The following is a 26,255-nucleotide window of genomic DNA, read 5'->3' on the forward strand; positions in this document are numbered from 1 at the left end:
AACTCACTTGATGTGACACTTGGAAAGTTAACCTCTGTGCCACAGTTCACACCTCTGTCAAATGGAGTATTACTAACTTTGCAAAATACTTTGAGAGCCTCTGCTGAAAGATGCTATAAATGTGCAGTGGTGGTGGTAGTAATGAAATTAAATGAGGCTGCGTAGCACTATGAAGTTTGATACATGATGTGGAATAATGGGTGGAAAAGCTGTTCTGGTAGCAGTAATTGGAGAGTATGAAAGCCACTCTCAAGAAGGTATGTTACGAAATGTCTTTAGTATAGTGCAGTGTAACCTTGATGAAAATGTTCAGGGAAGGACTAGAAAATTGAGCTTTGTGGTGTAAAGGGTGCTGATGAGAAAACTCACTTGGAGGATGAAGTTATCACAGCAGAAAGTGAGAATAGGCAAGCACATGCATGACTGACTTTCCTTCACATTTCAGCTTTAGAAATCCTCAAATATGAGATAAAACAACCAACGTTTTGCAGATGCTTTGGGAAGATCAGTTATTTAGCAACTGCAGAAACTTGACATAAATTGAGATAGGTCCCTCCACAGGCTATCTACTTCAGTACTTCACTAACATATCATAGTTAGGATGCTATGTTAGGGTGGCTACTAAGGCTGCCTTGTGCTAGGCCCTGTTGTGATGCTCCCTTGGGATACCTAGGGTTCTGAGGTACCCTGCTACTTCCTCCCCTTAGCATCAAGGAGATTTGTCCATCCGTGCCAGGTGACTCCTGACACCCCTAGTCACAGGCAACACAAGCACTTCCCCTCAGCCCAGGTGTGCGTCACAGTCCTCTGCAAACTGATACATTCCAGCCCCAGCTTCTCTGACCATCCCCTTGGAGTGTGTGGAGACCTTATCCACTGGACGCTCACAGAATTGCCAGACCTGCTATTCCCAGAGGAGTGGAATACCACAGCTTACTGGTTACACCTTAGGTTCTAGCTCCGCTTAACACACAGCGCTTGAATTTCTGTTTTGTAAACATATTTTTGTTTTCATTATAAAGACTAGATATTTAAATTATAGCAAATAGGATTAATGGAGACAAAGGTTACATATAACATCAAATCATAATACGTTCTAGCACTTAATCTTAGCTAACAAGATGCACTCTTTTCCGATGATGTACTGCTTCCTCCAAGGTTCTTCTCACGGCGTTTTCCAGCCAGGATGCCGAAGACCCAGTTTTCATGAGATGAAGCCCATTGGCAACTTGTCTCCCCAGATGGGGAGATACCATGGCATCCTTAGATGTATTCAACCAGTCCTTAGTTCTTCAGCTATGAAACAGGGATACCCCTGCCCCATTTTTTACCTCTTCCTTTTAATTTTTCTCCCAAAGTCCCCGCGACATCTTCATTGGCTTTTGATGTAGAGTGCTAATAGAATTCTGTCCTTACAGTGGTCAGCCACGGAGATAAGTGTCTCCCACCGCCTGTTTGGGGGAGTAGGTCTCAAGAGATGCTACCTCTGGGTGACCCGTGTTTAACACACATCTCCTTACATATTACCCACCCATAAATTTCGCAAAGATTATTACCACTAGTGTGACACATGCTTTCAGTGGAAACCTTACAAGGCCCTTTTTGGTGACCTAGAATGTAAATAGCAGACTCAGAAGATCCCTGTAATTCTTATGCACCCCTGTGCTGTCTGCCACGTGACCTCAAGAGATCCTTGGGCACAACAGTACAAACACCCAGTAAGTTGTGGTGTCTGATCCAAAGAGCTTGTGGATATCTAAAATAATCAGGAACAGAGAAGGGAGTGTGAGGAAAGAGTGATAAGAACATGAATTTACATAGACCAGAGTACACAGTTAAATTGGATGGTTTTATAAAAAGTGATGGAAACATGCATGTTTTTCTTAAAACTGTTCAAAACATTCCCTGCATCTTTGCACAAATAATTTGTTTCTTTAGTAACTTCTAAACGGTTTCCAAAATACAATGTCCCTTTAGAAACTTAATATGCAGAACAGCATGTGTTAATGCAAATGAGGTCCAACAAGAGCTTTTATATAGTAAAATAACTATTTTTGTGCCTGTTTTACTTCAGTTTATGGTTTCATTTTATTTATAGTACTGTATCCCAGCACCCACCTTTGCTACAGTCCACTTGTGACTTTCCTGAAACTGTGCTACCATTATCTTCCAGATAGTAAGACCTCCACAGCACCCATTGTACATGTGATTATACAGTTCCCAGTGCAGTAGGGTCACAATCCTGGCTGGGACCTTCGTGCACTACCATTTCACTCCTGTTTATTAATAACAAAGGTACAAAGTTTTCTGAGAGCAGCATATAGTTCTGTTGCTAGTTTGACATGTCTACATGATTCCTAGACCACCTATAAAAACAGCACACCTGGCAACATGTGCTTCTGACCACCTCCCACACCTCTGCGTGTGAGTGCCCATCTAGATTTCTTCACCCATTTATATGAGAGTCAATGGAAAGGATGATTTCCGGCCAAGACTGGAGTTGAGGCTAAGGATTTATCTATACAGAAAGTTGTCCCTTTGTCTTTTCCTCCTGTGTGAAGGTGCACTCTTCTCTTTGCTGCTCTCTAAGGCATCAGCTTGGCAGGTGGAGGATAGTACAGAGAAATGGACTATTCCTCGCCTGTAAGCCACATGCATCTCTTTGAACTGGAGGGAGACGAATGCTGGCAGCAGATCAGTGGTTAAGAAGTAGGGAGCCGGTTGAGAGCTGTGTCATCACTGCAGGGTAAGGAGGCTGCCCCTGGCAGCTGGTCAGGAGATATTCATGGAAAAGCCCTTCCCCCTATGTAGCTCTTGAAGAGAAATTGTTGGCTACCTAAAGCAGTTCCAGTGTCATGGTGGCACCCAATTACTTACTACTCTCATCAGCATGGTTAAACTCCGTGGAGCCCCTCCACTCAATTCCTCTGTTTGCTCCCCACAACAACAACAAAAATTGTCTTCCTAAAGGAGGAGGAATAGATCTTTTAGGAGAAGTCATAGGCTGGGACTTGGGATCTAAGTACTGGTGCTGTTCAAATGTATTCAGTCCCACAAGTGGTCAGAGTAGTGGCCAGGCCCATGACTCAAGTGAGAAAATGGTTGGAGAAAAGTGAAAATTAGTCTAATTTTGTTTGTCTCAAATACAGTTAGTATCAAAACCTAAAATTGTGCAAACCTTGGTATATTATCCCTAGTGTTACAGCATTTTCTGTTGATAGTGACGCTTATAATTTTTACTTGCTCAGCTTAAGGTGTGAGTATATTAAATAATCCTCATTTGTTACAATATCTAGCATTAAAATCTGAAAAGAAGGATAAATAGCATGGTGAACAAAAATGTCCTTAAATTCTGCCAACTTGCATTATATTTTCATATTTAATATTTTTGTATATTTCTATTTGGTAAATTCTGTAGCCATAAGGGATCGTTGTGATCATCTTATCTCACCTACTGTATAACACAGACAATAGAACTTCCCCAAAGTAATTCCTAGAGCACATTGTTTAGAAAAACATCCAATCTTGATTTTAAAATCACCAGTGTACTGCCAGCCTGGGTAAATAGCTCCAATGTTAAAAATTTGTCTTATTTCTAGTCTGATTCGTCCAACTTCAACCTCCAGCCTTTGAATCATTTTATATCTTCCTCTTCTGGATTGAAGAGCCCATTATTAACTATTTGTTCCCTGTGTAGGTACTAATAGACTTTAATCAGCATTCTCTTTGTTAAGCTAGATTGAGGTCTTTGAATCTATCACTAAGGCTTGTTTTTTAATCCTTTAATCATTCTCGTGGCATTTCTCTGAACACTTTCCAATTGATCAACGTCTTTGTTGAACTGTGGACATGAGAAGTGGATGCAGCATCCTAGCAGTGGTCACATCCATGCCAAATACAGAGGTAAAATAACCTCTCCACTCCTCCTCAAGATTCCCTAGTTTGCACATCCCAGGAACTCGTGTTCAACTGATTATCCACCATGACCCTCAATTTTTTTTCAGAATTATTGCTTCCCAGGATAGTGTCTCTCATTCTGTAAGTATGGCCTATGTTCTTTGTTCCTAGATGAATACTTATACATTTAGCCATATTAAAACACACATTGCTTGTGCTCAGTTTACCAAGCGATCCAGATCACTCTGCATCAGTGACGTGTCTTCTTCATGGTTTACCACTCTCTCTCAATTTCTGCAAATTTTATTGTAGGGCCGAGAACTTATTCCTATGGGACCTCACGATAAACACACTTGTTTCATGATGATTCCCTGATTACAAATACTTTTGTAAACCTATCATTTGGGCAGGTTTTAATCCATTTAATGTCTGCTGTGTTTATTTTATACCCTTCTAGTTTTTTATTTAAATATTGTGGGGTGCCAAGTCAAACATCTTACAGAAGTCCAAGTATATTACGCCAACACTATTTCCTTTATCAACCATATTTGTAATTTCCTTTTTTTAAAAATAGTTTAGTTTGACAGGATCTATTTTCCAGAAATATGTTGATTGTCATGAATTATATTACCCTACTTTTATTCTTCATTAATCAAGTCCCATATCAGCTGCTTCATTATTTTGCCTGGGATTTATGTCATACTGACAGGCCTGTCTGTCTATCTAATCACACATCATCCTGCTTACCCTTGTTAAAAATTGAGGTAACATTAGCTTTCTTCCACTCTTCTGGAACTTTCCTAGTCTCCAACATTAGTGGTCAGTCAAGCTCCTGAGCCAGGCCTTCTAAAATTCTTGGCTTCCAGTAGATCTATTCCTGGGTCTGCAGAGATCACAGTGGGACGTGTACGTATACCCTGTAATGCTGGGGCTGATTGAAACTCTTGAATGTAAAACATTACACGAGAGCAGCTTTAGGTATGTGTTTTCAATAAATGAGTAATCTTTTTCTTTATAAAAATAGCACACGTAGCGCACATATTGAATACTTCTAGTCTTGAAGCCATAAAGAAAATAATGTTTCTAAGCAAATTAATGTAGTGGACCTAAGAAGTCACAGTATGAAATATTGAAGAAATGTTTGGAGCAGTTTTTTAGTATTTGCTTCTCTTGTCTAAGAAGGCTCTTTGTTCAAAGGATAGGAGCCAAATTGCTCACATACCACCATAATTCTTACCACTAACACCATTACGTATAATCTCAAAGCTCTTCAAGAACTCAGGGAATGTGAGCTGAATTTCGCAAAACTCTACAGGTGTTATTAAAGGATAGCAAGGAAAAAAAACAGTGCCCCTCTTTCAAACAGGTCTAGGGATTGTTCCTTCAGCTCCTAACAGGAATGAAAGGAAGCACATCAGTTAACAGCATTAGCAACGAAAATTCACACTGGCAATGATGTAATAACCTTTATACATATTTTTCTTATGAAAAATTACTAATACTAATACAGTGTTTATGAAAGATTAGAGTTGTAAAACAATGTTTTTAAGCTCCTTGATGGTCATTTTTAATTTTTGTATCAGTATCCATTGGCATATTTTTTTCTTTTAATAGTTTACAAAAATGAGTAAAACAAATGGATTATCAGAAGATATTATATGGAACTGCAAAATATTGCTTAAAGAGAGAGACGTGGTTCTAAAACTCATGAACAAATGTGAAGACATTTCAAATAAATTGACAAAACAAGTTACCAGGATCACTGAAGATGGAGGATGTGGATGGAATATAGAGCAGCCTTCCATTCTGAATCAAAGGTACATCTGAATACTATCTGACATACAGAAAAAAATGTTTGATAGTATGGACATATGAAGGCAGAGATTTTCAAAACTCTGAGCCTGAAATTAGGTGTTGAAGACTGTTAGGCACCTAAATAAACTGACTGACTTTTTTTTTTTTTTTTTTTTTCCAAAATGGTTGAACATCCAACAGGCCCCCTTGACTTAGATAGGAACTGCTTTGTGCTCAGCACTTTTGGGAATCGGTTCCTACTTAACTTAGATGCTTGACTAAAGTTGAGAGGTTTGGAACCTATTTTTGTACATCTGACCCAAAAGGATTTCCTTCATGCTTTAAAAGGTACATGCACTAGGCTGTCATACATTTACCGGAAAAAAAAAAATCTTTGAGAGAGGGACATAAAAGAAGTAAAAATGGGAGTTTCTGCCATTTGTGTGTGAGGGAGACTTACTCATGCATTAACTGGTAACCACCAACTTTTTAATACACAGGATAAAATAAATAAGTTAATGGAATTACAGAAGTAAATAAGACATCCTGCTGTGCATATTATGAACAACAAGTTTTACTGAAATGTTATTAAAGAATCTCAGCAATGCTTAGGGTATTGTGCATTACAGGGTTGAAGTGCGTAGATGCCCTGATGTTGAGAATCCGTCAGAATTGACTCAGCCTTTCAACTTTCCAAAGCAGATAAAAATAAGCTCTGTGCAGTTTGCTGTCTGTCTCTGTTTTGAATGAAATCTTGTAAACTGAGGCCTGGATCCTGCAAGCTACTCTGCACAGCTTGATGCCTAAACCCACAAAGGAGCCCCTTTTGACCTCAGTGCTGTAGAGCAGCCCACCCATAGCGAGCAATTTTCAGGAATCGGGCGTAAGGTCTTGTGCGCGCTATATCGTCACCAAAAATTCCCTATGTAGTGTATAGTAGTAACTTTGGATGGACTGTTTACACCTCTGATTAAAAACAAATATTTTGTTGAATTGTTTTGTTTTTGGTGTAAAATAAAAATAGTCAAGAGCCAACACTTTCACAGGGTGTTCAGAGCTGAAAAATGGATTATCATTCTTGACTGCATACCCTATTTTTCTTCTATATTCTCCTGTTCAGTTTTTACTTCTGAAAATAAACTTTCTAAAGAGGGTCACTGTATGAGAGATTTCTAATAAGTTGTTCTGCTTTACAAATAGGTGCAGCTGCATCACAGATTCTATAATAGAACTAAAATGTTTTTCTATATTTTTAAATAACTATTGTATGCCAGTTAATGATTAAAAAACAGACACAATATAAATGGGCTAAAGGAAAACATTATTGTTTTAAAATAATTATTAATAATGTGTAATGGATTCAAACAACTAAAAACAATTTTTAAACTTAAGTGACATTCGTTTTGTTCGTAATCATGGGCTGGGAGAGACTTTCAGGACTCTTGAAAGTGATTTCTTGGCTCCCAAGTGGGCCTCAGGTGGAATAAATGGTAGGAAACACTACAATAAACTGTTAGGATGATAATTGTAGAAATTTATTGTTTTTGTGATAATCTTTCATATAGAAACAATCAGAAAGGGGCTAAAATTGTGAACGATTCTGTGTTTTCAGTATGGAGCTCAAGCCCTATCAGAAGATAGGTTTGAACTGGCTAGCGCTACTACATAAACATGGGTTGAATGGTATTTTAGCTGATGAAATGGTAAGTAGAAAACTGAATATTTAAGAAATTTTATACTGCTCATCTGACCTACTTTTATCTAAATAGTTCATATATTGCACTTACATGATGTGTTCCATAACCACAGATTAGTAACTTGACATTGATTTAGTTGAAAAACTTCACCAGTGGAAAATCACTTTAAAACTGTTGCTTTGAATTTTCTTCCTTTTCTTCAATTAATTGAGTTACTGTAGCAGTAACTAGTGAACTATTACTCACAATCTCACAGTAAAAAGTATCTTTAAATATATTCTGAGGGCTATACCGTTAATATCTATTGTAAGTCAGAGGTAGAAATGAGATTGAGAGACAATTTCATTCATACTGTATTGTAAAATTAATTTAAATTTGGAAATCACAGGTTCCTTTGTTTTGCACAGTTACTCAAATTGCAGTATCTCTTTACGAGAGAGAGGCTTGAATTTCATAGCATTGGATAACTGGGATCAGATGATGGTTTTGGGTAGTGGAAGCCACTCACATAGCAAAAAGATTTCTTGAACAAGTAGATATTTCTCCCTGTGATAACATCATACATTTCAGGTGTCTAGTACCAGATTGTAATTTAACCCGGAATACATTTTTCAAATTCTCTTCACCACTTCTAAAACAGCGAGAAGATTGTGAGAAGGGTAGAATAGCAGAAACCCTGTCCTCCCCCTAACTTCTCCCTTCCTTCCCCCCAGCATTTGGCTGTCAGCTGTGAACTCCCTTCTTCCTGTGTCTCTGGGTTTGAAATGGTTTGAGAGAGAAGGTTATGGATTTCTGGGTTCTTAAGTGGCTGTCACCTGTAATTCTGACACTCTTGGTTAAATTTACAAGAAGTGATATGCTTGGTGCTGTTGCTGTAGATATTTCTTTGGGACTCAAATAATGTTCCTTGATTTCCAAGTTCTTGGCTCTACACTTCACGTTAATCCTACTCATACCTCTGTGTGTGGGGTAGATAAGTATTAAGTATTTTAAATAGAAAACACAGAAAGACAGTACAGTAAAAGTTGCTAGAAGCCTACTCCTATTGCAAAGAGCTTTCTACTAAATTCTCTTCAGAATCCTAGTCTCTATCAGTCTTGCTGTAAATACCTGGAATACACTTTACAGAGATGGTCCTTTTTATATAGGGCACTCACAGGAGTGCTCTGGATTCCAAATAATGGTCTGCACATCAGTACCACAGGCTGTGGGAAGACAAGTAAAAGGGGATGCAGGGGGGCGGGGGAAGGGAAGATTAAAATTTAAACTAAAATGAGAACATTATAAATGGATGATAAGAATAAATGAAAAGACCGATTAATTTGTAATGAGGTAAGGTTCAGAGGAAGAGAGTTATTTAAATGATTTGAGGATGATTACTCTTATATTCAAGTGAGTCCCAGGAAGTATATGGTCTAAAATATAGCTGATAAACACTAATATTTTTTATTTTTGTTACACCTTTCCTCTGACATTGTGTAAACACTTGAAAAATATTGTTATCAACTTATTAGTCCCAACTGTTCTTTCTTTTTACAGTGACTATATTAATTTTAGTTTAAACGGTTAATGTTTCTTCCTAGGGTTTAGGAAAAACAATACAAGCTATTGCATTCCTAGCATATCTCTATCAAGAGGGTGATAAAGGTCCTCATTTGATTGTTGTGCCAGCTTCAACTTTAGGTAAGTTAAGGATTTCACAAGTATTTGTAATGACATGAAACAATCCTGATTCATTAATAAAAAGATTATGCAGATTGAAGTTTTACGATCACACCTTTATATATAAATAATTTTTACTTCAGAGGAAAGTTGGTGATGTAATTTCTTCATGAAAATATTGAGTTTTCTAAGGGTATGTCTGCACTGCAATTAGCCACTCATGGCTGGCTCGTGCTAATTGAGTCAGGCTAGCAGGGCTTGAGCTGCAGGGATGTTTAATTGTGGTGTAGTCTTCTTGGCCCCTCCCACCTCGCAGGCTCCTAGAGGCCAGGTTCCAGACCAAGCCTGAATGCCTACACTGCAAAACAGCCCCGCAGCCTGAGCCCAAGTCAGCTGGCATCGGCCTGCCCTCAGTGTCTAATTGCAGAATAGATATACCCTCAGTGGTTGAAACTAAAGCTGTTAAACTGAGTTGAAGCCATAGCTTATATTAATATTGAATTTTTTTTAAGACGCTTGCATTGAAATTATAGGTTGTAAGTAGGTACAAAAGTGATTATTAAAAAAAAATTATGTATGTTGTACAAAATTGAGCTACAATTTTAATGTAGTGCTAGTATGTTACTTTTACTCTAACTGTGGTACATTCTGGTCACTTAATTACATCAGTCTTACTCTGTGTTGGAGTTTTATTTCTCTACCACGGTCACTTAAGGGTAGATTTCATTTTTTTAAAATATTACCAGACTCCTTTTGCACTGCAGAATCCCTCGCAAAGGTATGCCAGATCCCTAAAAATGACTGGCTCTGTGCAGAGCTATCAGTCTCTTGCTTTTTCATGATTATTAAACTCGCGCACAATTTTCCTCCTTTTTTTTTTTAAAGAACAAAAATTCCCGTACTGTAAAACAATTTTGTAGAATTTTTTAACAACTTGTTTGCTTTGATGACCTGTAGGCAGGATTTATAGTTGGATAACTTCCTAGCTGATGTTTAAATAGAATCATTTATAACTTCCAGATTTTAAAATGCCTATTTTAATTTATGGTATTGTGGACCTAAATAGCTTATCTCTTTCACCAACAGAAATTGGCCAGTAAAAGATATTACCTCACCCAGCTTGTCTCTATTCTAATTTAGACCTTTTTGCTTGTCTAAAATAACTTCATTTAAGTGTGTGTTTTTACAACTGAGCTAGTCTATTCCAATAATTAAAAGGATATCTTTTCTTTACACCGGGAAGATGTATAGTGAATGATCTTCTTTCTTGGATTTTTTAAGTGATTTTTAAAGTCTTGTGAATGATGCCAAATTGATAGCTCTAGAGATGGTAGCTCTTGGCCAAAAAACAGGTACAGTGTGGGGAGTGCAGGAGCAAGGTATCTATAGCTGTGTTGTCAAGATACCTCAATCCTGTCCTAAAGGTCCCTTGTAGGAGGCTATAGAATAGTTCAGTCTCCATCCCCATTCGGTCCTTAGACCTGTCTGCAGAAATGCCAGTTGTGATGATTTGTGCATCTGTCCATAGAAACCAATCCACGTGCCTCATACAACCGCAGCTGTCAGTTTGACTCAGTAAGATTGTCAGGAATAACTTTTAATCATTATCTGCCTGGTCTTCAACATAGATGTGAAAGGATTTCTATCCATTTTCCAATTCCTGCATCAAGTTTTGTGATGAGACACTTGTAAATAAAGGTCTCTAGAAATAATTTTTTTAGAGAAATAAATGTCCATTCAGCCCAGAGTCTGAGTATTCTGCACTGGGAAGTTGAGTTTTAACTAATACTGTTTTATATCAAACATCATCATGATAATGAGCAGAAAAAAATTGAGTCCTGGTTAATGTATGTCTAAAATGTGAGCTGTACAGGAGTAATGAAAATCCTCCTTTAAAAATGTTTCCTTGAATTATGTAAAAACCTATCCTTTTCTTAATCCCCAAGCCCTTGTATATTAGCTTCCAGTCAATGTGGGAAATATATAGCATCTTTGTCAGCCATTTTTAGCCTTGCAAGATTTTATAATGCAGAAATTTATAAAACAGTATCACATTTTTGCTTCAGTATAATTTTATTTGATTTTTTAGCTGATGTTTAGTCTAGTGCTGAAGAAACCTAAAATGTGTTGTGAAGTGTATTAGTTTATATAAGATTCATATATTGCTTTCTCATAATCTTTTACAGATAACTGGATAAGAGAGGTTAATCTGTGGTGTCCTGCTCTTGATGTCCTTTTTTATTATGGTAAGAAATCTATTAGTCTTCAAAATACAGAAGCAAATACATAAGTTTTAAGACTAATCTGATGATGTGGCTGCATGTGCAACATAATAGAACATGAAATAGACATTGGACAGCATTTTCAAGATAATAGTTTAAATACAGATGGTGAATGCACAAAAAATATTGTACTAATGTATCTGTTTTTTCTTCCTGTAGGATCCCAAGAGGATCGTAAGCAACTCAGAATTGACATTAATAATAAAGTTGTAAATTTCAATGTGATTGTGACCACGTAAGTACTGTAATTAAAAGACACCAGTAAATTATATCAAAATGTTGCTCTGCTGACCTCTAGTGGTATTACAGAGCATCATTCAGATGTTGAATTGGGTCAACAAAGAGTACTGTCAGTTGATTTTTGTCAGTCTTACTGTTCACATGGCCAGTGAAAAGCTTAGCACCTTTTTATGTGGTAGATATGTAAAACTGCTCTGGCCCACAGCACGGTACTGCTTTCTCTGCCTTTAGTAAATACAGAAGGAAGAGTTTAGAATACAACCAAGAGCTGTGGGAGCTACACAAGGAATGCCACCATCACTGGTAACTCAAGATAGGTAGAAGAAGCTCACAAACTTTGACTATTGTGATGTTGGATATCAACATCATATAGAGTACTATAAGATGTTGTCTTATGGTGACTAACAGCATGGGGAAGATAAAGGTACTGGAAAAATATATCAGAGAGTTCTCCTTAAATGGAAGACAGCTAAAGGGGAGTTGGGTGAGGAAACTTGTGTATGGGTTCATTTCTGTACGTGCCACCATATAGATTTGACCATTATAGAGAATTTTAATTGATTGAAAATGCAAATTAAAGTAAAAGGCCGAGGAATTATCTTCCTTTGGAAAGTTTTGAAATATCTTGTGCAATTTCCTTCCTTTTTGGAAGTTAGACGTTTCAAGATGAAGATTTTAGTTAAAAAGGGTATGCTCACATTCATCTGTAATTTACCAGTGCCAAACTGTGTTCTGTAACCAAAAAATAAGGCAAGTGTACTCTATAGTCACCAGTTCCATTGTGTTCTAAAGTCGTTCATGTACCCCTTGTAAATATACAGTACAAATACTCAAATTTGCAGAATGCAAACATAACCTGCTTTGGGCTTTTTACATCATTTATCCCATCTGTATAAAAAATATTGAGGCTTATATGTCTGTCCTCATTTGTGGCTCTCAAGCCCCTTCATTCTCCAGAAATGTGCCCCCAGATTGTTAAAATCAAACAAGAATGTGCCTTGTCTTCAATATTTTTGTACTAAACTTTCCATTAAATATTTTTTGATCTCATAGGTTTTCTACTTCTCTCTTTTTTCTTCTTCTATTTTTTGTTTGATTTTTGCCATTGACTTGGCTTTATACTTTCAGATTTTCAGCTGGTTACGTTTTCCTTTTCTTAATCTAAAGCTCCTTTCACTCCCATTCTCCTTCATTCTCCCTTCTTCCTATGTGACTGCTTTCCTGATTACTTCTTCCTGCTCCCACTTCCTCTTCCTCAGAAAGACACCTGTCAGTCACTCACCTTAGGAATGAAGAGTTAAAGGTGAGGCCTGCTCACCAGACATAAATTGGAACTAATTGATTGATGCAGGGCAGAGATTCTGGGACCATCCCCTAATTAGATGGCGGAATGTGCAAATGCAAGACCAGTTATCCCTGGTGCTCTTGGAGTTGGGAAGCAGTGATTAAACCTGTTTGGAATTAGTTTAACTACTAGAATCTGTGTCTGAGTTCTTAGGCACATTGCACCTCTTTAAGTGCATGTTTAAAACTGAACAAACCTCTACACATACTCAATAATTTGTAAACATGCATAACTTTGTTCTTGCAAACAACTTTTTTGGGCCTTGAAACATTCTCAGTTAAGACTACTGAGTTTAAAACCTCAGAAATGTAATAGTCCTCTTTTTGAAAAAGAGAGAAAAAAATTAACCAAGTAATGTGAATTTTTTGAGTCAAGAAATGTGTGAATTTCACCTTCACAGAATTCTGATGGCCATGAGGATTTTGCTCAGAGTGTAGTAGACTGGGGTGGGCAAACTTTTTGACCTGAGGACCACATCTGGATATAGAAATTGTATGGCTGGCCATGAATGCTCACAAATTGGGGGTTGGGACCAAGGGGTTCAGAGGGTGGAATGGGGATCAGGGCTGGGGCAAGGGTTTGGGACATGGGGACGGGGGCTCAGGGGTGCAGGTTCCAGGCAGTGCTTACCTTGTGCAGCTCCCAGAAGCAGCGTCATGCCACCCTTTTGGCTCCTATGCAGAGGCGCGGCACCGGACGGCTCTGCATTCCGCCCTGTCCACAGCCACCGCTCCTATTGGTTCCTGGCCACTGGGAGCTGAAGGGGGTAGCACTTGGGGTCGGGGCTGCGTGCAGAGCCCCGTGGCCCTGGCTGCCCCTACACATAGAAACCGGAGGGGAGACATGCCACTACTTCCAGGAGCCGCAAGGAAAGCCCCCGACCCTGCTCGCTGACTGGAGCACGGAGCGAGGCAAGCCCCACACCCTGCTCCCTGGCAGGAGCTCGAGGACCGGATTAAAAGGTCTGACAGGCCGGACATAGCTAGCGGGTGGTAGTTTGCCCACCACTGTGGTAGAAATAGAAGTTCTATACTGAAAATTTGATTATGGAGAATATCAGCTTCTTTTTTGGTATTCGGTAATTGTCAGCTCCAAACTGTTGTGGTTGGTTTCTTTCAAAGACACTGCTTATTGGGACATGATCATTTTGTTTAAATGTCTGTTATGTCATATTTTTAGGGCTTATAATTTAACTACGTTTAGATTGCAGTATACCCTGTGTTAATAGAAGTATTAAACATTCACTTATTATGTATTCCTCTGACAGATATAATTCTGCAATTAGCAGTGCAGATGACCGTAGCCTGTTTCGCCGGCTGAAGCTTAACTATGCAATCTTTGACGAAGGTCACATGTTGAAGAATATGGGTTCTGTACGCTACCAGCACCTAATGACAATTAATGTAAGAGAGTTTGGGGTTTTTTGAGTAGTCCTACCCTCCATTTACTTGTGGGAACATGATGAAATTTTGGGCTGAAACAAGGAATAGAATTCTTAGTATATAAGGCACTGTATGTTACAAATTTAGGAACACGATTGCATGCAACTGAATGCCAGTCTGGATACAGAACAGGTTTGTACTTTGGTAACTGTAAATGGAGATTTATTTCCCAACTAAATATAAAGCATCTTATTCTTACAAGGTCTCTCTAAGGTAGTAGTCAAATTTTAGAATTTTGCTTGATCTCAAAGTATTACACTGAAAAATAAATTGTCTTAAGATGCAGTAACCACCTGTAAGTAGTTTTCAAACTATAGAAAAGAGATTGTACCAAAATGATAGGGTACTTGAGTGTATATGAAGGGTTTACTACTCTGGTTAATATAAATCATACAAATTAAGAGTTGTAAGAGGTATGTGTGTGCAGCTCTAAAGAGAGACAATAATTATGCTGATGAGCTGTTTGTTAACCTATTTGAAAACATGCCATGGTCTAAAGTTGGGGGAGGAACAAACATGAGGATTTCAGGAATCACTTTTCAACTTGACTTTAGAAGAAGTAAGGTATACAGCAAATCTCATGAGGTAAATTTCCAACTTAACTCTTCCAAAAGTTCCAGTCGACCCAGCATTTCTTGCAGAAGAAGCAAAATGTGGCTGTAAGAAAGATTCAGAAAACTTGAGGCATGTTATTAGGTTGGGCCATGGTGAAAATTTCCACATGGCATGCTCTGCTTATTTTGTTACTAAACGAACATCACTGGAAACTAGTCCATTTGATGCATACTGTGGGATGAAATATATGGTTGAAAAAAGGAATAGAACTGAATGCTAAATTCCTGTTTTCTGTGACTTTTTCAGCACAAAATTTGCCTAAGCTATTCTTTAGAAGGAAAATGTTCATTCCTCTGTGTCATAAACAGATAGCTAAGGGTTAATGTTCTTTTACCTGTAAAGGGTTAACAAAGGGAACCAAACAGCTGACCAGAGGACCAATCAGGAAACAAGACTTTTTCAAATCTGGGTGGAGGGAAGTTTTGGGTGTGAGTTCTTTGTTCTTTGTCTTGGTTCGGTGACCCTCTCGGCTCTGAGAGTGATCTTTCTATCTCCAGGCTTTCTAATCTTCTGTTTCCAAGTTGTAAGTACAAGGATACTAAGACAATAGGTTTATATTGTTTTTTATGTATTTACATGTATGTAGTTGCTGGAATGTGTTAAATTGTATTCTTTTTGGATAAGGCTGTTTGTTCATTTTTTCTGTTAAGCAATTGACCCTGTATATTGTCACCTTGATACAGAGACCGTTTTATGTCCTTTTTCTTTCTTTTTATAGAAAGCTTTCTTTTTAAGACCTGTTTGAGTGTTTTTTGAGTGAAGAGAGGGGGAACATCGCTTTGTGTTAAATTTACTAAGCCTGACTTTGCATACCCTCTGGGTGAGGGGGGAGAGAGATTAGATCTCTCGGTACTTGTGTTTCAAGGACTTGAAGCAGGGAATCTCCCAGACTACCCAGGGTGGGGAAATCTGGGAGGAGGTAAAGAGAGTGGAATCCCTTTGTTTAGATTCACGGAGCTTGAATCTGTATATCTCTCCAGGAACCCAGGGAGGGAACACCTGGAGGGGAAGAGGGAGAAGGGAAGTGGGTTATTTCCCTTTGTGGTGAGACTCAGGGCATCTGAGTCTTGAGGGTTCCCCAGGGAAGGTTTTGGGGAGACCAGAGAGAACCAGACACTGGAATTTTTCTGGCTGGTGGCAGCGATATCAGATCCAAGCTGGTACTTAAGTTTGGAGGTTTCATGCTAGCTTCTCATGTTCTGAACTCTAAGGTTCAGATCTGAGTAGGAAGGTTATGACACCCTGGTATTCATTTCATGTTATTTTTGTGACTTCTTTCATATTGACCGAATAGGCAAAGAATCGTCTGCTGCTAACAGGCACTCCAGTTCAAAATAACCTGTTGGAGTTAATGTCTCTATTGAATTTTGTCATGCCACATATGTTCAGTGGTAGCACCAGTGAAATCCGGAGGATGTTCTCTTCAAAAACAGTAAGCAGTAAAAATACTTTTATTTCAAAATCATATTTTCATTGCTGTAATACTCCTCTTTTACACGGTTTGGTTTAGTTATGAACCTGTTTTGGGAACTTGTTACACCCTTGATAACATCACATCTGTACAAACTAAACCAAATGGGTGAAATTGTGTTGTAGCTCGGTGTCCCAAAACTCTTGTAATTTTTGGTTACATGAGACCAAAGGAGGGCACTTTTTTCCCTTCTCTGGCTCCTGGGCGATTGTGTCTCAGGTTAGGGCATGCAAATTAAGTAATGATAATGGCATTAACAGAGTTGAGAATTTTCACATTACAAAACTTTGAAGTTTTTCTAATATTTTTCTTAGAAAGCTGCTGAAGAGCACAGTGTATATGAAAAGGAGAGGATCGCTCATGCGAAGCAGATTATAAAGCCATTTATCTTGAGAAGAGTAAAGGATGAGGTAAATCTGTTAACTTACAGCTATGCTAATGAATATCAAGTGGTGGTGGAGCCGTGTTGGTCCCAGGCTATGGAAGACAAGGTGGGTGAGGTGATATCTTTTATTGGACCAGCTTTTGTTGATGAAGAGGACAAACTTTCGAGCTTCACAGGGCTTTTCGTCAGGTCCCTCTGTGAAGCTTGAAAGCTTATCCCCTCCATGAACAGAAGATGTTCCAATAAAAAATATTACCTCACCCGACTAGTCTCCCTCAATGAATATGAAATAATTTTATTTTTGTAGTGTAAAACATTGAGAACTCTTTTAAAAGGTAACACAATAACTTAATTTTAGGAAACTTAATAGCAGTGAAGATATTGAAAATTCTTATAGTATATGCACGAACCTTCTCTAAGGTTTGGGTGCCATTTTCTTGAACCTCCGTCCTGTACCTTAGACCCAATCAGTCCACTTCTCTTTATCACCAGAAGTCTACAACTCTTTCCCAACCATCCCACCCCAAAAAAATGAGGCTTCAGCTACTTCTCTTCTTCCATGAGTCACTCTTCTATTTCTCATAGAACTTTACTTTTTTCCAATACTGTTTCTGGTGCTTATTTGTTTCTTGCCTCTTTCTGTTTACAGCATTGTAAGTGATTGTCCCGATGGCATCTCTGAGATTTGCTGTACTGTTAAGCTGTAGCCAACAAATGAGTGGCCTCATTTATCACAAAGTGCTATTCTGCTTTACAGTAACATCATTTTATTTAAATGGTTAACTGCATATATATGATATAGCTGCAACTGTGGGTTTGAAGTATCTTGGGGTCCTCAAAGCCTTTTTTGTTCTGTTTAAGAACTCAAAGATCATTAGAGTGCTTGATTCTGTCCCTGGTAGAAGTAGCTTGTCACTGGCCCCTTCCATCTAGGATTGCCTGCATGTAAGAATTGAACAAATTTTAACAGCATTAGCATTCTAATGTGGAGAAATTTGATCTTAATCTTGCTGACATTTCTTCTTTCCCTGTTTTGTTAATGTGTCCCCTTCACTGCTTAGTGTCATCTGTTACTAGTTAATCAATGAACCCTAAGCAGAGATTTATCTGATAAGGACGAAAATACTTTTCAAATATTTTTTAAAATATTTCTTCAACTTTGAAGTCTATCGACGTCACTTCTTAGGACGTGATTCGAAGTCCATTATGGTCAGTGAAAACACTTAATGGTCTGTGGATCAGACCCCTAAAGAGTTGCTCTTAAATACACATTGTTGCAGTTCACCTTGTGGGCAATACACAGTTTCAAACCATTCAGAGTAATCGTTATTCACTTGAAATTTTTATCTTGTCTCCTCAGGTCCTTAAACAACTACCCCCCAAAAAAGATCTTATTGAGTTGTGTGATATGTCAGAGAAACAGGAACAGCTGTACTATGACCTCTTCAACAAACTAAAGAAATCTATTGACAGCCAGGGTATGTGAGGGTCTGATTGTTTTTCCCAAACTGTCCCTTAAATTGTACAAATCTTTTGATTTGTGGGAACATCAAATACTTAATAGTTTTAGAAAACTCAGGTCATAATTGCATAGATTAAATGATTTTTTTTTTATTTGTTTCATTAAATCAAATATGTGGAAATGATGGCAATATTTTTTTTGGCCATAGAAAAAAACTCAGAAATGGGCAATGTCATGATGCAGCTGAGAAAAATGGCAAATCATCCTCTCTTACACCGCCAGTATTACACAGCTGATAAACTGAAGATGATGTCAATGCTTATGCTCAAGGTAATCTCCATAGGATTCACAAATATACTGTAACTTCTCTAAATTCTTCTTTTCAGGATCTTGAATAAAAATGTTTGGGTGCCAATCACTTGATCAGAAGTACTTATTTGTAAAACTTTTATTTCTTTAGATTTTTCCAGTTGCATTTATCCAATGCCCAGATTGCACTGCAGACATTTTAAAATTTGAAAATAAACTTCCAGATCAGCTGTAAGAAGACTTGCTTAGGAGAAGACATTTCTGGTCCTACATTAGACCACTTTTCGTCAGCCCCCTAATTTTCTCAATTGACTCTTCTCCTTATTACATAAAAAGCTTGGAAGAACAGTTGGGTCTGCCAGCATTTCCTGAAGTTCACCAAATGTGGGCTGTAGAGAACCGAAGTGGGGAGAGCATATATACGTGAACTATCCTTTTCCTAATTTGGCTTTGATTAATTCGCACTGTGTTTTGGATTAGGTCTCTTTCTAAAACAAGAAAGTTAAGAGCCAATCTGAAAATATAATAGGCAACTTAATAAAAGTATAAATGTAACCAGATTTGAATGTGCACATGTCAGCTGCACCTGGAGCCTAATGGGGGGTGTGTGTGTGTGTGTGTGTGTGTGTGTGTGTGTGTGTGTGTGTACACGATTCCAGGGGGAAGATGAAGCAGTTCCCCACCCCCCTTTTTTTCCCCGCAATCTTCCCTTCCCACTTTATAGATATGGCTCTTTTCCCTTCCTCTTTCTGCCCAGGTATGACATCCCTCTACCTGCACTACAACCTGGGAAGGGCTTCCTGTGTTTTCTATCATTCATCCAAGGATTGGATTCCCCATAAAGGAGTATTTCTTCAAGGGAAAAGGCCTGACATAGGGATAAAAGGTCCCAGGGTTTGAGGGTGTGTGGTTGGTGGCTAGTGAAGTAAAAGGTATTCCCAGTAGTACTTCGTAATTCAAGTTTATATAGAATCTTATCCCAGATGACAGACGTCAGTCCTCCACCATCTCCTATAAACAGAACTTGAAGAGTTAATTTTGCCTTAGACCCCTGTGAACCAAATTAGTGTGTGCACAGGCCTGGTTTCTGGTGCTTCTGTTCTCTGCAAAAATATTGAATGCAACTGTAGTGCATAATCTTACTGACTCTTTAAGGTAATTATAAATATGCCTACAGTGGAATACATTATATTCATTTTGTTACCTTTTTTACTTGTAGGAACCCACGCATTGTGATGCCAATCCTGACCTCATCTTCGAAGATATGTCTGTGATGACAGATTTTGAGCTGCATTTGCTTTGTAAACAGTATGCCAGTGTCAGTGACTTTAAGTTAGAGATGGATACAGTTTTGGATTCTGGAAAATTTAGAACACTTGAGCGCATCCTCTCTGACCTTAAAGAAAAGGTTTGCCTTAAAAGAATATTCTAATTTAAATGTCTTCTGCTTTTCACAACTTTGTTTACCACTGATGTACTGAATCCCTATTAACAGGCAGCTTTTACATGCTAACTTGATTTTTCTATGGAATACTATAGGATAGCTTATGACTTTGTAGCACATATTTGATAGGACTGTACTGCTGTTCTGTGTCACACATGCAGTTGATTGAATAGGGGAAATTGCAGCCCTGCAAAAGTGTTCAAGGGTGTTTTTAAGGTTGCTCAACGTTCAGTGCTAACAGTAATGAGTCATACTGCTTTTCTGAAAAAGCTGTTTTTTACTTTTTGTACTAATAAATGGGATTAGATATTATAGTGTATGTAAAACTGTGCAAAAACAATATTTAAAGCTTAGGGAAAACTAAATATTTTCCCCTGTTTCCTCCAATAATCAGAATATTCATCCTGGAACACTATCATAGCCTCTTAAGGTATGTCTCAACAGCAACTGGATGGTGTAATTCATAGCCTGGGTAGACATATTTGCTATTCTGCTATTCTGGCATACTGAACACCCCACTTGTTATTGAAAATAGAACAGTTTTATTTAAGTGCCTAAATATGGATTTTTGTGGCTGATACAGGCATCGAGGTTGGAAAATTTAGTCCCAAATGTATAGTGCAAGGAAGTGATTTTCTAATAAAACATTTATGTAATTAATGTCTTCCCTAACTGACTTCTTTTCCTCCTTCCCCAGGGTGATAGAGTTGTATTGTTTAGCCAGTTTACTATGATGCTGGACATTTTAGAAGTTCTCCTAAAACAGCAACAGCACCGATATATTAGGCTGGATGGAAAGACACAGATTTCTGAAAGGTAAGTGAAACTTTGTTTGCAGGAGGTGCGAGTAAGTTAATGCACATGTGCAGTTGTTTTTTCCACAAAGTTGAGAATTTCAGGTGTAGACACTCACTACAGCAATGGGAGGGGTTCTCTCCCATCATGTAGTTAATCCACCTTCTCCTTAAGAAGTGGTAGCTAGATAGATGGAAAAATTGTTCTGTCAGCCTATCGCTGTCTACATGGGGGGATTAGTTTAACTAGGTCGCTCAGGGATGTTGATTTTTCACACCCCTGAGTGACACAGCTCGGTCGACTTAGCCTTTGAGTGTAGACCTCTCTATCCCTCCACTGGCTCTCGTTTCTCCACTAAATCAAATTCAAGTTTCTTGTCTTCACCATCTGGTCCCCTGATATTCTCCTCTTTCCTATCTACCCTTGGTTTCTTTAAGCATTGTCCTCTCCACTCTCCCACAGATGCCAGTCAATGCCCTCCTTGGCTTCTTCCACAATATTTTCTATTTTTTCTTCTGTCACCTTCTATTTGTAAAGTGCCCTTTCTGAGCTGGTTTGGAAGGCCACTAACCTCTCTTGACTCAGTCTTCTGCTCCTTAAGAGCTTCTTTAGCCATCTGATAGTGATTAGGATGTGAGGCACTTGGGAATAGCATATTTATATTAAAAAAGTGGAACTAAAAGGATATCTCTTCATCCTGATTGCTTTGTTTACATATTGATTTTTTCCCCTCATTCCTCTATCTGGAAAACAGCTATTGTAATTAACAGAATTGTTTTTCACAAAGCATGATTTGTGTGTGCTTTCATTTTGTAGGATACATCTGATAGATGAATTCAATACAGATATGGGTATTTTTGTATTCCTGCTTTCGACCAAAGCTGGTGGCCTAGGAATAAATTTGACTTCAGCAAATGTTGTCATTCTTCATGACATTGACTGCAACCCTTACAATGACAAGCAAGCAGAAGATCGATGCCATAGAGTAGGTCAGACCAGGTAAGTTTTTTTTATTAATATTACACTAGCAAACTGAAAGAAGTGTGTGCAGCGTGTGTTTGTCCCTGCCTGCTCTATAGTTTGGACATGGTGGATGTTAGGGAGATGGAAGAAGAAAAGATACAGGTAGTTGAAAATAACATGCTGAGGAGAATGGCAGGCAAGCAGAGAGTAGACAGAGTGCACATGGAAGAAATTAGGGGGAAGATGAATTGGGACTTCGATAAGCTGGAGAATGCATGTTTGAGGTGGGTTGTACATTATAAGAATGGGAGAAGAGCAATCAGCAAAGAAAGTATGGGAAGAAGACGACTGCAAGATAGACCATGAAAGACTGAGGATATGATGGAATGACTGTCAGAGAAGTTGGAAGAGAAAAGGACGGGAAATCAAAGACCTATGAATTTGTGCCATTGACTGAAAGGAGTGCAAGGAATCACGAGCACCTCCTGTCCCTTGGAAATGGGAAAAGAAGCCGTGCAGTGAAGTGAAGAAGTGATTGCACTAATTTGAGAGAGTAGGATTTTGGCAGGCTTTGGGTAGGCATGACAACTTTCTGGGAGGTATCAGGCTAAATAGCTCCAAACTGTGGAAAGGAACAAGTAATTCTTGATTCACAATAATGATATAATAGACTTAATCCTCTTTTCTGTGGGTTTTAGAGAAGTACAAGTCATAAAGCTCATCAGTAAAGGGACTATTGAGGAGTCTATGCTCAAAATCAGTCAGCAGAAGTTGAAGCTAGAGCAAGATATGACTGCAGTAGATTTAGGTAAGTCTTTATTACTCATATTAGTTAATGTCATACTTCATAGCTGTCCTCTATATAGAACTAAATAAATTTTTGCTACTTCTCCTTAAAGTGCAGTTTTAGTCCTTGGTGTTGAAAATCCAGACTGCTTCTCGTGTCCCCTGTTTCGTTGTCACCTATCTTTCTCTTAACTTCTGCAATGCACTTATGTAAGATAGAAATTAATATTAAAAATACCACCAGATTTACTGTACTGGTTATATTCGCTTTCCCAGTTAATTCAATAAAAATCTTCATTTTTATTTCACTTGAAGCTGCCCCAAAACTCAGTACTGGAATATCACAAATGCAGGGGTTGTTTGCCTTGGAATACTCTGGGCATGATGGATGATGACAGTTGATAATCCCAGTGGTGTTCTACACATTGAAAGAGCTACAGTCAAGTCAAGGGGGAGGGACTTCTTGTTGAAGTGTAAAACTAGACAGAGCCTTACTGCTTGGAGGAACAGGGTTTATTCATGTGAAATGTTTTCATTAATGCAGCACTAATGCTTTGCTTTTATTCTGCAGGAGAAGAAGGGACCATTCCAGCAGATATAGCCACATTATTAAAAGCTTCATTAGGTCTGTAAAATGTAAATAAAATAGTTGTGGATTTTATTGGTGAGGAAAAAGACAATGTGGTACACCCATGGACTTTTACATTACTGGTGACCATAAGTTTTATGAACATTTATAACTTTTTGTAATTCCTTTACTGTATTTCTCATGATACTGAAGATTTTTAACACTGATAGAATTCCAGATGCTTGAAAACAAAATGTGTAAATGCCACACACACATGTAGTGCATAAAATGTTGAATAATCCATATTTTACAAAGCAGTTTTAAAAATGGGGACCTAGTTAGTGATGACTTTACCAGATCTGCTAATGCTTAAGATTTGTCAGTATTTTTGTAATTATTTCTACCTCCCAAATATATATAAGAACTGTCTGTTTCACTGGATAATGTGTGTAGATTTTTTTTTACATGTGCCTTATTTGACAATGCTCATGTCTGTTTATGCTTGTTTTTGTTCATTTGAAGTACCGTACTGTTTTTGTATCAACTTGTTCAAATAAAATTGTCTAGATGACCAGGGTCTTTTTTTCTTTGAAACAATGTTCTACTTTACCAGTAGGAACAAAATAAAGAGAAGCAGCTTTCAAACTGTTTCAGATATTCTACTCTAATTGCTCCTTGCTTAATCAAATATTGGTAATATTTCATTTGTACTGCACTAAGAACTGTGCTTAGAAATGTGGATGTAAAGATTGAGTTCCTGCCCTATAGAACTGTGCTTAGAAACGTGGATGTAAAGATTGAGTTCCTGCCCTATAGAACTTCAGCAAAAGGCCATGATCCTATAAAGAGTTTATGCACTGAGAGTACTGGGTAGTTCTGATGATTTCAGTGGGACAACTCAGTGTGTAAAATGAAGCACATAAGGCAAAGATTTAATTATAAACAGAGCACAAATGAGATCAATAACCAAGGTAAGGAAAAGAGAGGAATCCTAACAGGATTACAAGCATAAGGTTCTTTCTTTAAAGTGGCATCTAAGATGACACTAAACTTTGGGAAGCCTCTGGAAAACAGTGCTCTTCGGAGGAGGTTGTGAAAATGTTATGCAGCCCCAACCACCTCACTTGCTTCCTTGCTGCAGTTGGGGCTGGACTTCACCTCCACTGACCTCTCCATGTCTAGGGAAACTTCTAGCATTTTGATCAAAACTCTCTCTTAATTTCTAGTCCTTTCTTATAATTACTCTAGTTCATTAGCTAGTCTATAAGGGTATGTCTGCACAGCAGCTGAGAGGTGAGATTCCTAGTTCAGGTGAGACATACTCATGATAACCTCTGCTCAAAGTAGAATGCTAAAAACAGCCATTTAACTGCAGCTGCATGAACAGTGGTTTGGGCTAGCCACCCAAGTACTAATCCCATCTGACCTCCTGGGTATGTACATGGGTAGTTGCCTGAGGAAGGGGGATGCAGTGCACCTGAGACTCATCAGCTGCCTCCCAGTTGGACTTAAGTGAAGGCACCTGGGAGAAGGCAGTAAAGAGCAGATGAGAGGCATGAACAGAGGCCAGACAAAGAGCAGCAGAGAATTGCCTGAGGGAAAGAGCTGCAGGAAAGCTCAAGGAGAGCAGTAACTGTGAGCTGCTGGTGATAAGTTCAGAGGAAATGGCTGAAGGACAGATTAGAGCTGGAGAACCCTGCCAAATTGGTGCAGTGGCCCATAGGAATGAGAAGAAGAACCAGCATGGTCAGTGTAAAGCTGGCCCCAGAAGTAAGGGTTGACTTCAGAGGGATGTTCTGGGGAGCAGGAGTAGGACTCACAGGCAAGGAGGTCTGGAAAGTGTAACACTACAGGGAGCCCTTTGGCAGATGACCTGGAGTGGTGGGCTGCAAGAGGAGCCCAGGAGGAAGGTTCCCCTAAGCAAGGGAGGCCTGGGGGAATTAAATTTTGTAGGGAGCTTCTTGCAGGAAAGCTGACTTGAAGCTATGGGAAAAAACTTGAGGGAGAAAAGTGATTCTTGGAACTCTTGGATAGGAGACCTGGAGAGAGAGGCCCTGGAAAAGGGATTAAGTAACTGTGACAGAGTAGTTCATGACTCTCAGGTTGGTGACCAGGGATAGTGACCTCCTAATGGTATTAAAGAACTGCTCTGTTACAACCTTGTTTTACTTTGTGGGTTTGAGAGGAATTGTTATGTCAGTTTTTTGATGTGTTTGTGTTTACTGCAAGAGATCTGTGGACTGTGGTTCTTTATATGACTAAAAGGGTTTGAATCTGTGGTTTGCTACTAATAGAGACAATATTCCTTTGTGTGGGTGGCTGAAGAGGAAACTGAAGTAGGTGTATGGCTTGTTCCTTGCCTGCAATAAGGTTGCCCTGCCCTGCTCTGTCACACCTACTGTGTCTTTTCTTTAGTCCTGGAATTAAACAAGAGAACACAACCTGCCACTGACAGAAAAAACTGAGCTTCACGTTTTCCAGGAGAAGACTAGAGTGGGAGTACAGAAGTAGTACAAATGAGGCTTTCTCTGAAGGAACTGGCTCTCCAGTCTGTAGTCATCTAAAGCACAAACTAGATTAAGGAATCTCTAGGACAGTTCCAAGGTAGTTATTTTAACCTAATTTACCAGATTCCAAAATGAATAGTAACAAGTGCTGAGGAAAGATTTAGCTCTGAAGGAGAATTCAGCTTTAGTTCAGCTGTGGCACCACTGATATGTAGGAGAAATAAGGCTTTCATTCATGCTTGTCTTTACTTATCTCTTCAGTTTACTGCCTACTGAGTCAGACTGCTTTAGGCAGGCTCAAAATTGTAGTTTTTGTTGCATCTGTTTTTTGTTCAATACGGTGAAGTTAGTGAATGGTTATTCTATGGATTCTGTGGCCTGCAATATTAAACTGGCAGAAAGATGGGAGAACAGAGAGAAATAATTGGTCCTCAACTTTTCTGAAGATAACTAATTGGGGATAGTGAGAACAAATTGCGAGTGTAGGGTTAGAGCAGGGGATTGAATGTCACAAGGTATGTATTCTGTTCTCCACTCTGCCAAATAGTGTAACTGCAGGTAAGTAATTTAAGTTATCTCAGTTTCCACATG

General features: G+C 38.6%; 1 protein-coding gene across 6 annotated transcripts in view; it reads left to right on the top strand.

Annotated features, from left to right (window-relative positions):
• Positions 1 to 23,728, top strand: part of SMARCAD1 (SWI/SNF-related, matrix-associated actin-dependent regulator of chromatin, subfamily a, containing DEAD/H box 1) — a 68,289-nt gene extending 44,561 nt beyond the window's left edge. For 5 of the 6 annotated variants that reach the window (XM_050944008.1, XM_050944009.1, XM_050944011.1 and 2 more), the window contains 15 exons: positions 5,512 to 5,714; positions 7,304 to 7,394; positions 8,972 to 9,071; positions 11,237 to 11,296; positions 11,492 to 11,567; positions 14,185 to 14,320; positions 16,269 to 16,406; positions 16,760 to 16,855; positions 18,191 to 18,308; positions 18,501 to 18,622; positions 19,821 to 20,009; positions 20,743 to 20,861; positions 21,657 to 21,839; positions 22,502 to 22,611; positions 23,161 to 23,728. In XM_050944008.1, coding sequence (XP_050799965.1) covers positions 5,512 to 5,714; positions 7,304 to 7,394; positions 8,972 to 9,071; positions 11,237 to 11,296; positions 11,492 to 11,567; positions 14,185 to 14,320; positions 16,269 to 16,406; positions 16,760 to 16,855; positions 18,191 to 18,308; positions 18,501 to 18,622; positions 19,821 to 20,009; positions 20,743 to 20,861; positions 21,657 to 21,839; positions 22,502 to 22,611; positions 23,161 to 23,222 — 1,803 coding nt within the window. In that variant the 3' untranslated portion in view covers positions 23,223 to 23,728. The other variant, XM_050944010.1, reaches the window with a different exon arrangement.
• The last annotated feature ends 2,527 nt before the right edge of the window (positions 23,729 to 26,255 follow it).

This window comes from Gopherus flavomarginatus, chromosome 3, assembly GCF_025201925.1.
Source record: "Gopherus flavomarginatus isolate rGopFla2 chromosome 3, rGopFla2.mat.asm, whole genome shotgun sequence".
Taxonomy (NCBI): domain Eukaryota; kingdom Metazoa; phylum Chordata; order Testudines; family Testudinidae; genus Gopherus; species Gopherus flavomarginatus.